This window comes from Gasterosteus aculeatus, chromosome 11 (assembly GCF_964276395.1).
Source record: "Gasterosteus aculeatus chromosome 11, fGasAcu3.hap1.1, whole genome shotgun sequence".
NCBI lineage: Eukaryota > Metazoa > Chordata > Actinopteri > Perciformes > Gasterosteidae > Gasterosteus > Gasterosteus aculeatus.
Window position 1 is genome coordinate 4,869,584 of NC_135699.1, and position 17,750 is coordinate 4,887,333.

The following is a 17,750-nucleotide window of genomic DNA, read 5'->3' on the forward strand; positions in this document are numbered from 1 at the left end:
CACCATTGGCCAATCTTCAAGGCATTGACTTTGATTTGGTTCAATATATAAATTCAGCAAATATTTGATTAGGGTGGAATTGGTTGTCATAATCTGATCTAAACACATATAATATATGACCCTTTTTACTATTTAACTGGTGTACATGCGTGTTGAAGCACATGGTCAGTGGTAAACGGGGGAACCATTGATTCAACATTTCCCATTTCCACAGAAGTGATCGGGCCCACAAAGACAAACCACTTTACTGTGCAAGAGATATTCTTTATTGATGAACAGAGATATTCAAATTGATTGATGCGCGTCCGAAGGGTTGACAGGAAAGTGTAATCAAATCTAAAGTGCAAATGCGGCGGTGGAGCACAAGTTAGGGAGACTTTTCTCTATGAAAACCTCCCAGTGTGAGAGAACGACTTCGGCCGCTGACGTCTCAGCCTGCCTGCTACCACGCACAAGAAAAAGCTTAAGAAGAAGGAACGACTGGAGGAGTAACGAGAGAGATGGCACACCGGTTTATGTGACAACAATAGGGTGAGCTGATAATGCCAGACCAGCTGGAAACATCTGGGCTGTGCTTTGTCCTCACCGCGAAACAGTGCGATCAGTCGGTTCACTGCTGCTCCAGTTTTTACTAATACGGAGGCTGTATGAGATGAACGGCTCTTCACAAATTTAGGGTGAAAGTTTCTTAAGAGTTTTTCACAATATCTTAGCAGCTATACATTCACGTTGCCAATTAGACTGATGACCATAATGCCTCAAGTTTTTTAAATAAAATTTGATTTCCTCTGTGTGCAATGAAACTCCTCCTCCTCCTCCTCCTCCTCATCTTAGAAGCCCAGACTGACAACTACTTAGTAAGGTTATTATCTCAGATAGCAGATTTCCAGCACGTGCTAAGCTACAGTTTGTAGGCAATACCAGCTTTGAGGAACCTCAAGCCGGCTGCCTCCCTCTCTAGCACATCTGCGGTAGCCCTGTTGCTCGGCAGCGTAATATTTTCAGGAAGCTGTCGATCTTGTGGGAGTCGCGGCGGAAGCAGGACAACAGGAAATTCAAGTTGATCAATTGGGAAATCGTGTCCTGGCCAACGTCGTTGCCTCCTGTGTAGGGCAGCATGGAGATGGTCCGAGCTCCTGGACCCATCTGGGACAGAGAGAAAGGTACGGGGATTGGGACATGGAGGACAAACACAATTGTTAATGTTTCGAATCAACATTTGTTCATCGGTTTACATCAAAGTTAAAGTGTATTCATTATACATAAACAATAAACTCATTTCGGGATCAAGTATGTTCCCTCGAAACGTAATTAACAATTAATTTCTGCTCAACGGCAGCCGGGATGAAGAAAGTTTACTCAGGGTCTCGGAACGATTCCGAGAAACCCGCTTTGAGCCCAGGGACCAGGGTCTTTCTCTCTTGTAACATTTTACACTACAAATAGGCTCCGGATGGGGTTGTGGTACAATATGAGTGCAGAACTTTTGGTCAACAGGGAAGACCGTTGCCGATTAGCTCATGTTCTTCTTCATTCATAAATAAGGAAGTATCCAAGAGACCATTTTGGACCAATTTTGGACGGGGAAATGGTTACGTTCTAAAGCACTAAGAAAAATAGATGATCCACCGAGGACTTTAATATGACTGTTAATTTCCTTCCCCTTTCATTTAATTCATTACATCCACCGTGCGTTAGGAAATAATGTGCACACAGAAGGCAAAAAGTGAGGCAAGAAGAAGTTTTTGGGGCGGGCAGACAAAGGCCAAATTTTGACCGCTATGAACACGTAGAAAACAACGGGTACTCCCGGGCCAAAAAACCCAAACGCAGCTAATGGGTGCATGAGCAAAACCAAATGTGTGTCTTCCTACACTTTGCACACCTTGCCAGACAGGATGTTCAGGCCGTCTCCAAGGCTCTTGGAGTGGTCTCGCAGCTCCTGGATCTTGTTGGATATGGCGTTTTGGGCTGGATGAGGCAGGAAGTTGGCAGAGGTGGACAAAAACACCAGCGGGTCCTCCCAGGCTTGGAGCAAGGAGCGCGCAAGGGACAAAAGGTCCGACTCCTGGAGAAGAAAACGAGCGGGCAATGGTAAGATGATACAACAAGCTGAAGGACGACTGAAGAGGCGAGAGAAAGATAAACAAGTTCGACCCACTCTCGGTCCCGGCTCATCGCATACTGACTTGGTCTGGACCGTTTAGCGTCACTCAGGTTAAGAAATATAAATCCCATAGGTTGAATATAAAAGATTTTTTTATTTTAGGTCACAGCAAGTATTTTTGTTGTGCAATTCAATAACAAGATGCCTTACCTAACTTGAAAGTCTAGTAATGTTTCAATTCAATGCTGTTGTGTTTAGTTGACACTGGGTCTGGGGATTCTAAACTGATTTTCATATAAAAAATGCATTTATCATTTTAATTTGGAAGAAATACAGGTCCAACTTCTATCCCTTTTCTGCGACATCTTCAGTAATGTTGAAAAGCTAAGATATCCCTTTAAACTTCTCTCGAGCCTTGGCTGATACCACAATGACTTGATGAGTTCACCAGTCAAGGAGACGTGGCAATCGGAAACATTGCATGAATCCACAGTACTCACTGGTACTTGAAGAGCTTGCTCCTTGTCATTGGGTGTCTGCAGAGAGGCGGTGTGGCACACCGAGGGGCGGGGCAAGGTCAGCCGGACTGTGAGAGGCAAATGCGAGTCCTGGAGAAAGGGGGCATGGCGGACGATTAGTACATTGTCTCATGTTGTATTTCATGCTCACGGGTGTAACTCAACACCGCCCCAAGGAACCGAGAGCTGGTTTGACACGTGTGTTTGGTGGAGCCCGGGTACTGACCAGGTCCTGGGTGAGAGTCGTGCTGAGGGAGTGCAGTTGGTCGGAGCGCTGAGAGGCTCGGTCGAGCAGGTCGGTGATGGGGATCGCACTGCACGCCGCCACCATGTACAACACTAGGGAGCACGGGAAAAGTAACAGTCAACCCTATTTGTACTGTGATGCCAGATATTGCATTCACTAAAGTTGTCCTTTACAGATCCACACCAGCCACTGCCCACACTGTGCGAAAACAAACGAACCAAACGTTGAGCCGAAGGTTATGCACGTTTTATGAAATGGGAACATGTGCATGGACAGCGAAACGGGTTAGCTTATCCTGAGCGGCAGATATAACACAAGTCCATTATATTTCAGTATCTTCTACACCCCTTCATTTAATTTTGTTGCCGCGTTTAGTGGGTGACTGATGAATTTAGCTGAGGAAAATAAATATTCGATGCCACATTAACACGTAAAACAAAACCAGTATTCTTGATATATGTTATTGATATCTGTTAAAAAAACGGTACATTTTACAGTCTGAAAATGGACGATTTGTGCTGCAATTTCTTGTTGTTAATCATACTGATATGATGGAGCCGATGGTGAGCTGATGCTGGCTGATACGAGGCGCTGGCTGATTTATTATCGACAACCAATTTTCTAAATTCGTAATTTGAGCAGGTGAATCTACAATGTTTTATATATTTGGCTGAGAAAACTTGAGGTCTCCATATTTTGTGTCTCGTCCTTTTTATTTATAAAAATGTATTAACTTGTAAAATATATATAATTGTATTAATTTTGGTGTATGTATCCCAACAAAAAAAAAAGAAAGCAAATTACATCATATTGAGATATAAAACAACTGAGTTTAGCTCACCTGTGGGGAGAAGTTTGCTTCCAAAGGTTCCTGTGTGGCGAGCCATCTCTTCTGCTGAGTCCTGTCCGTTAGTCTTTGCGTCTTTATCTCGGCGCTGTAACTTTCTCCTTCCCATTTCGTCTCCTTTTTATATCTCCTTTGCTTCGGCGGATTTGTTTATGCAGCATCGTTCGGTGATTGTTCGGGAACTCATAATGAGAAACATGGCCTAGAGGTTTTGAATGGATGCAACAGGTGCGTGTGTGTGTGCGTGTTGTGCGACGTGGAAAAAGTTTCTCCCAGATCTTAATTAGATAGATGAATAAAAACACTGACATTCACACGATGTTTGGTGCTGACGGTGAGTCCTGGTTCATTGCAGCATCATTGGATGGTTAAACCTGACCTCTCCACAGTCACAGTGTGGGTCAGTCTCCTCACCTGCTGCCTGTGTACAACCTGCTTCTAAACCCACTCTAGAAGCAGGTTCTTCCTCAAGTTCCTGCTGGCATGAATTTAATAAAGTATGGTTACATACTGGATTCTGCCATTCATCTAAATCCATATCGATCATATTTCATTGTTGTTGCCTTTTGCCATATTAGCTTTTTAACTCCTAAAATTCTCTGAAGTTTTTAAGAGTGTAATTCTGTCAATAAGAAACCTGCGAGTAAGGAAAGTATGTTTACCAAAGTCTAACTGATTACATAGCGGACCTCCTCCTCTTTTTCTGTGGGTTCAACTATCCACTGAAATGAGCATAAATACATGTACAGGTGTTGTTACGGTACTGTGTCTAAAGTGTTGGGATCCCACCCACCTCACTGCTGGTAACCAAATCATCATGACTTTAAAGTTTTATCCTTTTGTTATATTTTTTTCTCTGGAGATCATAAAAACTAATATGTTTGATTTGGTAAATAAGAGTTTTATAGTTATAGATTTACCTCTTTTTTTTCTACAATCAGGATAATATTTATGGCTCAGTTCTGGTTTTGAAATCACGCGGGACAGAGACAGGAACTCAACAGGGACTCCGGGTGGACATGTGGGGAACGACACTGCAGACAAAGCAAGGGAAGCACGGAGGGAGAGGGAAATAGAGAAAGAGACTTTATAGCGTACGTAACACAAGTTTGTTGTCAATATCTCTGTCCTATTAACAGGAAAAACATGTTTTTCACTTGCAGAGACGGAGGCGAGTGGTTAACTGCAGCGTGTGACGACATCCGGACAGACTCACAGGGACTACAAGTGAATGCTGGGAAACTAAACAGAAAGACCAGAATATAAAGCATTGATATTAAAACCAAGACATTTAATGTTTCATGAGTTGTATGAACTGTGCATGAAGAATTACGCATATTACTTTTTTCTGCCGTTTACATGCAGAGAAGTACGTTTAATTTGTTCATATGTGAGTTAACACGTGTATTACATGTTTTGGAAATAGTAGCTTGATGCTGCTGCTGTTTTCTAGCCTCTTGTTCCTTTGGCTCTCCCTCGTTCAGATGCCTGCCGTGGTCCATGACCCTTTGCTTTACTAATGTTTGGGGGCGACTTGTCCTTGGAGATGTCCAACCTCTTGTTCAACATAAAATGAACTCCAATGAAACAAATCCAAAAAGGCTTGAACTTCCGGGATGAAGAAAGTCCCAGGCGCACATGTGGAATATATGACGATACATTTGATGTTTTTTGGGGGACAGGAGTTAATTGTGTAGACCTCTGAAGCGTGTCAAAGTCATGTGTCAGGGGTCTCCACTCAGTCCTTGCCATGTTTTTTGCTGTCTTTCTCCCCCCCCTCCCCCCGTGTTTAGAGTGCACAAACCAACAGCACACACATTCACACACGCTTGTAAAGCAAGCGGCACACACCCCTTTCCCAGTGAGATCACATTCTCTAAGGCTACGCAGCAGTTTCAGCACACCGAGACCCCCCTTTCCCCCCTGCACGCGCTCAAGACACTCTTTGACTTTGTTCAACTCAGGACCAAGACGTCCCAACTGCAGATAGGTAGGCAACTTCTGATTTTGTTTCATGAATTCATTCTCACGTGCTGTGTTTGTGCACTGATGTTGCATAAAGAACATAGTGTTCCCTCCTGCCTCTGGACTCTCATGGGGGGGTTGGATGATGTTCTCATTGGAGTACTTTCTCCTTTAAAGAGACTTTCCAGCAGGACTTGATGTGTCATAATATGGGCCAGCATTTAGTATTCATAATATCACTTTTAGTCCATTTTCTAAACAAATTGAATTCTGCTTTCTCTGTCGTTCTCGTGCCGGACAATGTATGCATGAGAGAGCATTATCCTATTGTACAACAGGAGTTGTGTTCATCTTTTCAGGCATGAAGCAAATTGGCTGACGGTTTATGCTGATGCAATTAAGGCGCTGCACAGTTTTCTCTTCTTCTCTTGCTGAATATGAATGAGTATCTGGCTCTATTTTAGGAAGCGGCAGAGGGCCGGTAATGCAAGTTGGGTTCGATGTCGCCCAAATGTCGAGGAAGGGTTAAGAAAAGTTTGAGGGGTTAGCAATAAAAGAAGAGGCTTCTGTTCTTCCCCCTTTTTCTTGGCTGCAGAAGCTATTCGTGCCTTTGGAAACAGCCCGGGGCTCACACGAGTCCACCGCCCCGGACTACATATCCCAGAAGTCATTGTTGCCGCTTAATTAGCAGCGGATCAAAGCAGGTGTGTAGTAGTTACCGTCGTTAAATGAGAATTCATGGTAAAATAAAGTTAAAGTCCCTTTTGCATTCTTTGGGGGGGGGTCGAGGATAAATGTGTGCACTTTCTGCAGAGCTTTAGGGCTGGAGATCAAACGTTATGACGCAGTAACGTGCGTGTCCGTGCACTCGAACCGCGATGCAGTTTGCTTGCATGCAAAGCAGCAGCTTGAGACCTCTCGAGCAGGCTGACAGGCTGACAGGCTGCCACGTAACGGTGACGTAACATTTTATTACACAACGTCAGCAAAGATGGCGGACGATAAACTTTATCTTTATCTTTATCCTGTTAAAGGGGCAGTGCACGAAACATCAGGTTTTAATAAGCCTTTGTTCAGAACATTTCCCACAGCGAAGCCAGCAGCAGACTGAGGCAAGTTAACCCTTTAATACTAAAACGTACTTATGTCATGTGGGTTTTCATATACTATTGTAGTAGTCAGTCCTGCCGTCAATATCAACCAAATTAGTAAAGTAATTTTCTTGCAAAGTTAAAACATACACAATTTAATTTGATTGGGTTATTAGTATAAATCATGTTGTGGTATTAGGAGCTCATGTGACTTTCCTGTTGCACCTGTATGGGTCCAAAGTATAACGGTACAGAAAAATGATCTGATTGAAATGAAAAAAGCTTTGTAAAAGCCGTAGATTCTCCTTTTACCGAGAATCCAACGTTCCAGTCCAAACTAGGTCCTATAAACTTCTGCCTGACCTTGAATAACCTTGAGTTTGTCCCTACAAGAAAGCATGTAGCTCAATGTGACCCCTGCTACCATGTGGTGTTGAATAAAAGCAGCTCAACCGTAGAAAACGCTCATAATAGACAAATATCTTCTCACTTTTGTTCGACCTTGAAACATTGTCTCACTGGCATGACCTTTTTTTTGGAAGCATGGCTGCCTTCACCAGGAGATGCTGAGCCCTTTAGCGCAAAGCCGCCACTAGGTGGCTCAACTCCAATACATTGTGCATGTGTGCGCTGTGGAATTGATGTTGAGTGTATGAGTGACTGTTGACATACGTTAGCATTTGGTGAGATTGTAGCTCTGCGGAGCCTTTCCACGCAGGCGCCCGACCTTCATCTCCTTTGTCCCCGTTGTCCAATCATCTCCTTTAGTGCCTCATTCTGGGTCAATGCCCCCCGCCCACCCTGACCCCTATGTACACACATGTGCTGCCTACTCACATGTTTATCTCCGCCCACCTCCTCCCATGCGCCCTCCCCTTTCACAAACTCAACTCCACTGTCTGTCTGTCTGTCCCCCTCTCTCTCTCTCTCTCGCTGTCTCTGTCTCTCGGTGTGACTCTGGGTCCATAGGCGGAGGACAGGAACAGGACAAGCACCCTTGACACCAACCAGCAGCACCACACGCAGCAGACATGTCGGACGCCGAGACCGCCGCCGCCCCCGCCGAGGTCCCCGTCCCCGCTGGTTGTGCCGGCATCAAGGCTGAGCTGGACAAATGGTGAGTGACAGTTTATGTCTTTTCTTTACAAATCTAGTTTTTTATTTTCTTGCATCCTTCCATCACGACACCTATCTTGTCGCCGGGAGGCTCGTGTGCCTCACGAACGCTTCGCGAGTCCTCCATCGCCTTCAGGACTTACTGAGGTGCACTTGAGCGAAAAATCCGACCCATTTGAATCCAGTTCCAGACATCTGATTCGTTCTCATCGGGATTTTTCAATCGGAAGATCCTAAAAATGCGACACGCCAAAATGGAGGACGCTGGGGTTTTGCGCTAGAAAAGCTCCACCAAAAGAGACTGAAGTCTTTCATGTAAATGTAACTGAATCTGACATCCTATGTAGCTGCAGGGGGGGTAGCAGTTATGACAACTCGGGGTACCCAATGTGAGGGGCGGGGGGGTAAATTAAGGGATTAACGATGCGCGGCAGCCGGATGATGTTTGATGCTCATGCGTACGCTTGGATGAAGGCCGGGAATCTGCTTACGTCACCAGCGTCCCTTTCTCCTGGACACTTTGCATCGGCACGTTCCCTCTAGGCTGCCGTCGTCTGCTTTATTAAAAATGGGATTCGTTGTGTTTACTGTATGTGTGTGTGTGTGTGTGTGTGTGTGTGCAACCATGCGACACTTTGGCGCACATCAACCCTCTTCTCTAGTGCATTTGGACGGAGCGGGTCCTGTGGATGGTCACTTAGCCAGGTCTTCAAGCTCTCATCAAATGGTTTGTCATGAGGAGTTAACGGTATTCTTAGACCACTTGACGGCTAATTCGATATTATAGTTTTGGAACACATTTCGTGGCTAGTAGAATTCCAGCCGGCCTGTCGCGCCATGATAAGCTGACGTTGGGTGTGCGTGAAGCCTTTAGATAAGCCGGCAGGTTGAGGTGGAGGGGGGGCGGCTGGTGGGGCAAGGCAACCCCCTCCACACACACATACACTCGTACTCTTTATAAAGTGTCAGAAGACACTTCTAGTTCCCTTTGATTTCACAGAGAGTTTGACATTTCTCTGACAGCTCTGTGTTTAGGTGTGATGGATCCATCGTCGACTGCAGCTCGGCCGGTACTGGGAATTCTGGGTCAAGTTTGGGTCAAGATTACTACTTACTTACACGTTTTCTTCAGCAAGATCACTTCTTAAAAAAACAAAATGACCAAGGAACTAATCCACAGACTTTCCCATTGATGCCCCCCGACAACCTCTGAGTGCCATCAGCAGCTTGTAAGCAAGCACCTTCCTTGAGAACCTTCAAAATCCACAGAGGTGTCCTCGATGAGATGTTTGCTGAGAAAGGACGATACCTTACACTTCTCAAGCCGGTGCTCCTGCCACTGACATTCCTTAAGCCATCTACTGTAACCAAAAACCCATCGACTTTGAGACAAGGGAACATTAAGCCATTGATAGAAACTGGTGGACGCAGTGGTCACCGTGGAAGAAGCCGTAGAATAGCTTTCAGTAGGTTCTTTTTGTGCTTCTAGTTAACGGCAGCTTTAACCAGTGTAATGAACACCACAGACCCTTTTTATTTATAGACTCCATGGGTGGAACTGGTACCAGTGAGCCTGTGCATGTGAGAGGCCATGACATATTCGCCTCCATAGATCATGTCACCCCCCCTCAACACCTGCTCCTTTTAACCCGATCAGCAGAAGAAGCAAAAAGCCTCACATTTGTCCCCGGCCAAAGACGTGTGGAGGCGGCCATCTTGGCTTTTCCCCCGCATTCATGTTTTTATGGGATGAGCATCTCGTGCTGCTCACTCCAGGGCCAATTTCATCCCTTTTCCACCGTTTCAGGATGTTTTGATCCGTTGACATTTCTAGTTTTCTCGATCACACACAGTTCTGACCTTGTCAAGGTCACACTAGCACCGTCACACAGAGGTGAAGTATGTGCCCCTGAAACGAACGCATGGCATGCCTTTCAACATTTGACACGTCGTACAGGATATATTTTACTTTTATATCAGGCATTTGGGTAACAATTTGAAAGCCCTTCATTTAGTTTTGGTTACTTCAATTCTACCCCTTCCAACAGCTGACTGATGACGACCTGCCGATGGTAAAGCTGTAATTTGGCTAAAGCTGAGAAAGTTTGATTGAAAGTTTGATTCCTTGTCTGTGCACTGCAAACATGTGGCCTGAAGTTGAGTCTTGTTTTCTTCTGCAGCGCGGTACATTTACATTCACCAATGCAAATCAACAGAATTAATTCAGTGGAGTGGAATTTTTCTTGAACTGGATGATGAGACCTTTTCTTCGAAAAATGTAAAATAACCACAACGCTCAGTATGGTTACTTTTGTTTTTATTCACTTTCACACAAAGAATTAGAGTCTGAAATAACTTCTGAAGATGAAGCCTTTTGCCACGGCCACGTGTCTTATATATATAAATATGTAAATGATAAATATATAAGTTCCACGCTGACGTGCAGTGTGTGGCTTTGTTAAGCTGTTAGCTCTTTTGCTAATATTTACTACAAGTAGTACTTTGACACGTTCTTCAGTTAACATGTTGGTTGTAGGTAAGTTTGTGTCCTTTGAGACCCCGGGCTCTTTCACCAGAGTGGGACGTAAAGCCCCTCCCCCTTCTCCTTTGACCTCCACACACACACACACACACACACACACACACACACACACACACACACATGGTCTCACACACCAACGTCTCTGTTACTGATTGCCTGCCAACGTATGTGCAGACATGTATGATGCATTCCTGCCAGTGGAAACCGTGCCGGTGGTTCTCAATATGGAATTTGGTGAATCAGCTGTAACCTGAGTGCTGCTGTAAGGTTGTGCACACTTTTTAATATTATTAGTATTATTACCGTATTGATAATAACACGTTGAAATGTCAGAAATATCAATATATATAAACATATGAGTAGGTTTGTATCTGCTGGTCAGCCCGACTTAAAATGTGTTACTTATAGAGAGGTGAAAGTAGAGCAAAAAAATGACCAAATTTGGTTTGTGGTTTTGGGGCTCATTTAAAACCCTTGGATGCAAATATAACGAGTAATACTAGGAGGTAACAAACGGAGCACACAGAGATGTCCTCAACATCTGTTGTTTGAGCTGAGATGTTCAGTGTACATGGAGTCACAAAAGATACAAGTTATTCCGGTTTTTCGAAGTGACGGCTTTGTCACCTTGTTAATTTGCGTAAGTTGGGTGTGGAGCCGGGGCCCTGGGGGCCTGTTCTCAGGTATTTACAGGATCCTCAGAGCCAGATGGTTAGTAATCACACCTCAAATTATACAACATGAAACTTTCACCAGCTTTGTCTGTTGGGGTTGCTTATCATCATTCGCTCACACAAAACTCGCTGTCTGTACTTCTGTTTAAAATATTATGTAAGGAGATTGTTTCCAGTTTGCATTGTTGACGAGTTTCCCGGGTTTAGAAAATATTGACAGTACAATTATTTCTCCCAAAACATGTAATGGTAAATACATGAAAGTCCCAAAGGGGAAGTGGGTGTCATTCTTATTGAATCTCAACCTTTTTGTGATGCCAATTTAAATCAGAGGGATCATGAGATTATTAGCAGCCTGGGACAACAGAACACCCCCCTACATTTTCCTTCTACACGGCATTACGTCACGGAAGCGGTGACGGCGCGCCACAATGAGAAATTGCCTTGTTTTTAGGAGTCACGTAACCAAAACGTTTGGGAGACGCTCTCCGGAGACAACTTGATCGATTCCTGAGTGCTCCCCGCTAGATATCCTCCCCCACGAGACATCCTGGCTACTATTTGTCGCCTACATCATCTTTGACTGCGTGCACCTGCTGGGTGATCCATTATGCACGGCCATCCCAAAGGACATACTACAGCCAGATCAGCCTAAATAATTCAGGCCTCATTTCCTGATTGTGTCTGGGAGGCGTCCCTCCTCTTGAGCGGGGATGCGGGATGCGGCCGGTGCTCGGTTGGGTCACAAATCATGTTGGTGATTCACCATCAACGAGATCTCAGCTGTGTCTCTCGTGATGTAATAATTATATACATTGAGTCTGGATTGGCTTACTTCATTCTGCCACTGGTCGCCATGACACCCCACGTGCCCTGTGACACTGTAACGGCGCCGCGCTCGCGGCCCGCGTTTCCCCTCAGGAGATTGCGTGGTGATGTCATTGGCTCTTCTAAACCCCCCCCCACCACCTCCCCATCCCCCCACCTGTCCATTTGACCAGCCACACATTGATGCATTCTGCAATGCCCCCCGTGTGCGCTTCATACTACATGAATGCATTTAGATCTGAAAATGAATCAATTATTTAGAATAAAGGGCAGTGCTTTTATTTTGAAAAATGCATTGGAGTGGAGACTACATTTTCCCTGTTGCATAATAAAGGCCAAACTGGTCAGATGAGACTTTCTCTCTCCTCCTCTGGCCTGACAACTGCTCTGTCGATATAATTCCTACATCCACCTCAGTTCAGTCGGCTCCTGCAGGGATTGAAGTGGAGAAGTACACACACACACACACACACACACACACACACACACACACACGATTGAGCGACGCTGCTGCAGCAGGATTATCGACAGCACGCCCTCTGGGTTAGACTCCCTGCCAATCATGATCACGCATTGACTCTCTACAACACACCGCCAGAAGTGCACGTTCTGAGTGACACACACTCGTTGGCTCATTCTCACACACACACACACACACACACACGCACGCACGCAAACCTTTCGCTCCGTCCTTTCTGGCAAAGTGCTGAGTGATAATCTGCGTCAGCCAGCTGTGTGTTACATCACCAACGGCATCAGATATGACCCAAAGCTACTGTGTTAAAATGGCTTAGACGCTCTGCGATGCAGTTGCTGTCCTTGCTGTAGATTTGCACTAATTCTGTTTTTGACTGATAACTCAAAGCTGAAAATGAATGACCTGCCGATGTTAAAATGTGTTAACACGTCTCTGGAAGTATTTATGAGCATATCTGAATTAAATGAAATTAAATGAAAATCACACACAACTCGATTTGAGCCGATCCCCCAGTAATAAGTCCTCTGAATTTTAAATTTAGCCCCTTTGTGAAGTACAGTGATGGACAGATGGAGTTAGAAGCAGTGAGGCTGATAACTAGATGGAACAAGAAACGTTATGACTGAATTATAGGCTTATATGCCACTGCTAGACAACCACACATGCATTTCTTTTTCTTTTATTCGATCATCAGAGGCTGCTTTATTTTGTAAATCCGAGGCCGGGCTGTGAACGTCTATGTGGCGATGGAGCGGAAGATTGCTGTGCTGGGTGGAGAGGGGATTGGAGGAAAAGGAGGGATGTTCAGACGTCATGAGGGAGTGTGGGACAGAGGAAGGGTTTGCATTCATGCATGCTGAAGCCCCTCCTCCTCCTCCTCCTCCTCCTCCTCTTCCCGCTGGCTCGCCCGCTTTCCTCCATGTCTCGTCATCTGCATTATCACGCGACCTCCCTCCCTCCCTCCCTCCCTCGCTTCCTTCCTGGTGTCCCATCAAACAGATGGGCTCACCCACATGGCTTTCTGCAGCCCTCCCTCCCCTCTCCCTCCCTTTCCCTCCCTCCCTTTCGCTCCATCACCCTGATACACTGTGGCACTGTCTGCTCCCCTGTTAGCTCGCATTCTGTTTCTTTCTCTCTCGCTTTCGTCCCCCCTTTGGTCTCTTGTGCTTTCTCTCTTATTCTTTCACTGCTCTTCGTCATCAGTTTCAGCAATTTCATGCATTTCAAAGTGGTCGAAAAGTCTTCATTGCGGGAACTTTTTACTGGACGTCCTTCATTTGGGAACTGCGATCGAGCCGTGTGAAGGAGTCGATCATTGGCAGAAGCCCCCTGAAAAAAGTCACCCTGTCTGTCTTGAATCAAATCTTCAATAGGAGGAAAGAATTTTTTTATGGATACTTGTTTCGTCTGTAAAAGCCTGTTCGCGCGTGAAAATGCTCTGTCGACAGAATTAGTTGGACCGGGACTTAGTTGAGTCCGCTGCTGCTGACTGAAGCGTTCTGTCGTTTCCTCTTTCTGTTGCTCACATGCCGTCTGTGTAAGAAGGTCACTTTGAAATGCAACCACTACTTGTGCAACGTGTTTGAATGTGTGTGTCACCGTGACTCTAACGGCGATTAATCTCTCCCCTGCAGTGTGGCAGAGAACGGAGCCGAGGGCTGCAAGGATCTGATGGAGGCCTTTGCTGCTTGTGTGAAGAGTGCAGCCGAGGGGACGTCCTGAGGAGCCGCCCTCCAACCTCCAATGGGAGGTAATGGGAGGCATCAGCAAGCAATTTGGGACGATGCAATATCTGAGTCGCAGATATGCTCACTTTCAGCAGGAAAGGGTCAAAGTGCCGCCTTGGCAGAGCAGAGGACGTCTTTCCATGAATATTACCATGAGTTGACAGCCAGACACAATGCAGCGCTTTGAGTTTCATGCTGGCTCACTATTTAGGAAAGATTAAAGAGTCTACTGGGAAAAAAGGCCTGTTAAGGCTGCAGCAACAGCTAAGAAACAACAGCAAAAGGTTCCAGAAAGAAATCTAAACTGGGAATGTGTTCTAATTCTGTGAATTATTAATCTACAATCCAAATGACTGTGAATCATTTTTCTATTGATCCTTTAATCGCTTCCTTTTTTCTTTTCCAGCTGGAACTCAAATAAAGTGTCCAGGTCTTAAAGTGCATTTTCCCCTCATTCTCTTCTTCCTGTCGTCCCCCTGCAGGTCCACTGCACCGAGTCCTCCAAGTTCCCGGCATTCCCTTCTTTCACAGCAGCACTGTACTGAATGTTGACGACGACGACGATGATGATAATCATTGTGTGACTAAAGTGTTGAAATGGGCTGAATTTGGAAAGTGGTGGCAGTAACTACAGTCCCCCCCCCCCATAAACCCCGTACCCCGCTATAGGTCTGTCTGGTGTCCCTCAGTCTTACCGTCATTCCCCTTTTCTCCCCCTGCGGCTGAAATGCAGCACATCGACTTGTAGACAATTCCAGAGCTGAGCTGTAATGTAAGTTGTCGACTCGAGATGAATACTTATAAATGGAAATAAAAGTATCAAATACTTGGTATAAAAAACTGATTGTGTATTTTGGTCTCTTTTTTTAAACGTCGGACGTCTTCTTGGAACATGAACATGCAACACGAACATGAAATGCATTTTTATATTTACAGATAGATTTTGTTCCCACAGAAATAAGATTTAACGAAAACAATTCACTTTTTTTTTGCTTTACCTTTTTCTATTCCTATATGAGCTTCAAGGGGCTGAAATAGACGTGACTGGTGTAATTTACTTAAAACCCACATGTGTCACTGCAAATCAGAAGATTGAAAACCAGGAGAACACTTACAATGCACACCTTTAACAACCGGTGATAAAATTGATCTGTATACGTCGGGGAAAACCTGTCCGCATACTCGTTGGGTGTAATAGCTTTACACCTGTAAGTACAACATCAGCGCTGAAGGAATGTTTTCTAAAACTGGGTAACGATTCTTTCAAATGAAGTGGATTTTAGCGTTTGAGTATATGACATGGTGAATGTATTGATACGACTTAGTTTTCTTTGCAACGGATCCATTATTTTGGATACTACTGAAAAAAATGCCGTTGACTTAATGTTGAGGCTGCGTTTCCTTAACAAATGTTTCAATCTATAAAACCCATTTCGGAGAGAAGAACCAGAAGTTTTCAATAAAGATGAGCATGGAATTTAGTCCACACCTTTTTATTTTGTAGATGTGTGAGTGATTCAATGTCTCCTTTCTCATAATGTCAAACTGAACTTAAAGGCTGTATGTGATGTTCGTAAGCTAACTTTGTGAAAATGATTGCCTCTCTCTATCTTTCAGTTGTAATAGACTGCATGTCACTACATGTACTTTTATAGCCTGTATTACCAAACTGGTTGCTGAAGATGTTTTTTTTCAGTCTTCATTGGCATGTTGCCCTTTACTACTTTTTAGGGGCTGTTGATATATAGCAGAGACAATTAGCATTTTTTAGCTGTTGATAAGTCCTCCTACCAAATTAAAATGTAAATGATGCAGATAACCTGTGTGTATTTGGTACAGTAGTAGTAGACATAGTATAGTACAGTATGAGCATATGATACTTTCGTTCATCAAACTTTAGCACATTAATTTGTTAAGTAAAGAGGAGGCTTTAAAGTGTGTAAGGTATTCATCTGAAAACTGCCTAAAGAAATCAAGTAAGTGGCTATTCTCAGGCAACACACACACACACACATAACGACTCACAAGCAGACATCAATACCTGTCAGCTGCCTGTTTGGCTGCACTATTCCAGCTCCTACGGGTAAATTTGAACTCCTTTCGGCATCACTCCCACACATTCCCAGATTAGCCTGCACTCCTTTAGGTCAGTGCATGTAAAAGCCACAATGTGCATGTTTGTAACACTTAAAATCGTACGTATAGTTGTGTAAAAAAGCCTCTCCCTCAATAAAAAAGAAAGATCATGTTTATTACATAAAAACCGTCCAGTTTAAATACCTCCCCCCAGTGAATGTACGGTATATTTTTTCATATGTGCATATTATGGACGCTCATGTCCAGGTGTTGGGATGTGACTCTCTGAATGTAGACTACTCAGCATTTATGACCTGTGTAAACACGCTCGGTATAGTTCCAGGAATGTTCCACCTGCATCAACATGTGAAAGAGCCAACCATGTCCCGCATCCCAACACCGACACACACAAACACAAACACCTACTCACAAACACACTGCATGGGAGCATACTTTGACACCGAACAACTACATTTGAACAGAAGTCAGGCTGTAATCTTCAGCCTCATCTATATCGCTGTCACAAGGACCGATACAGGAGATCATTCCTGCCCAGTGCAATAACACTTTACAATAAATCATCTCTGGCTAAATAATGACAACAACAACCCTGTACTGCTGTGATGTTGCTGCTCTTCCCCTTTCCTCTGCTACTTTTACAAATTATTATTATTGTCTCTTTTGAAGGTTATTCTTTTGTTTCAGTTTTGTTTACTTAATTTAAATTAATTTAATAATTTAATATTTTTTATGTTATTATATTGTATATAATGTGTATCTTTTTATTCTACTCTTCCCTGTACATGCTGCGATAACAAAATTCCCCTCTCTCATCAATAAAGTATCTATCTATCTATCTAACAAGAGCCCCCCCTGTTATGCACATAGGAACTGTTAACATGGATCATTAATGCGCACACTTTGCACAATACTGTACATGGCAGCACATGTTGCAATCACACTAACACAGTGACACTGTAAACTGCCCGGCACTGGACATCAGATATGCCTGGTAAAGATTCCACTGAAGGGGGAGGCGAGACTATTTCTGCCTGAGTCTGCAGAGAAGGTAACCGACCAACCTCCTTTATACGTGTTCAAATCCTAAACACAGAGGAGAAAACAATAAAGATTAGATTTAGAAAATGCATCACAGGAATAGTTTTCTCTCATTTGCCTGACAGGGCTCCTGTAGGATCATATATGATCATGTATGAGGTGTTACAATGAGGTCAGAACGTTCTACTACTACTTTCAGTCCCATTCTTTTTTTGTTTATGTCAAAACACAAAGATAGTTTGTAACATTACAATTCAGGCATCAGTGTAAAACTTCATTCTTAAATGAGGCTAGTTGTATAATGGATGTAGAGCATTAACGATGATGACCAAATGCAGTGGTGTAAAAGTGGAAAATAAGAAAATACCAGTAAGCCTGCCACCTAATTTAAACTAAAAAGGCAGTGTATCACATGACGGATGACAAACGAGGACAGAATACAGACAAAGACACAATGGAGTAATACTCTTGAGAG

At 44.1% G+C, this 17,750-nt stretch overlaps 1 protein-coding gene and 1 long non-coding RNA gene across 6 annotated transcripts; one reads left to right on the plus strand and one right to left on the minus strand.

The window, feature by feature from the left end:
- Positions 1-243: 243 nt before the first annotated feature.
- prl (prolactin) lies at positions 244-3,857 on the minus strand. The gene is made up of 5 exons (XM_040190606.2): positions 3,714-3,857; positions 2,852-2,964; positions 2,608-2,715; positions 1,886-2,068; positions 244-1,146 (listed from the first exon to the last, which is right to left on the minus strand). The coding sequence occupies exons 1-5, from the start codon at positions 3,826-3,828 to the stop codon at positions 958-960; spliced, it is 708 nt and encodes a 235-aa protein (XP_040046540.2). The 5' UTR covers positions 3,829-3,857; the 3' UTR covers positions 244-957.
- Positions 3,858-5,523: 1,666 nt separating this feature from the next.
- On the plus strand, positions 5,524-14,980 carry LOC120827590 (uncharacterized). Of its 5 annotated transcripts, XR_013451423.1 has the most exons (7): positions 5,541-5,709; positions 6,280-6,388; positions 6,498-6,640; positions 6,719-6,796; positions 7,745-7,892; positions 14,048-14,163; positions 14,623-14,980. It is a non-coding gene; the product is annotated as an uncharacterized LOC120827590 (long non-coding RNA). The 5 variants fall into 5 exon arrangements; XR_005713418.2 differs by lacking the exons at positions 6,498-6,640; positions 6,719-6,796; XR_013451422.1 differs by lacking the exons at positions 6,280-6,388; positions 6,498-6,640.
- Positions 14,981-17,750: the final 2,770 nt, after the last annotated feature.

Bases quoted from the DNA above. Each gene is read 5' to 3' on its own strand.
- prl (XM_040190606.2), bottom strand. From the start codon at position 3,828: ATGGGAAGGAGAAAGTTACAGCGCCGAGATAAAGACGCAAAGACTAAC. The intron at 2,069-2,607 runs GTGAGTACTGTG...TTTCTTCTCCAG, and splicing joins AGCAAGCTCTTCAAGTACCA to GAGTCGGACCTTTTGTCCCT. The intron at 1,147-1,885 runs GTGTGCAAAGTG...TCTCTGTCCCAG, and splicing joins TGAACATCCTGTCTGGCAAG to ATGGGTCCAGGAGCTCGGAC.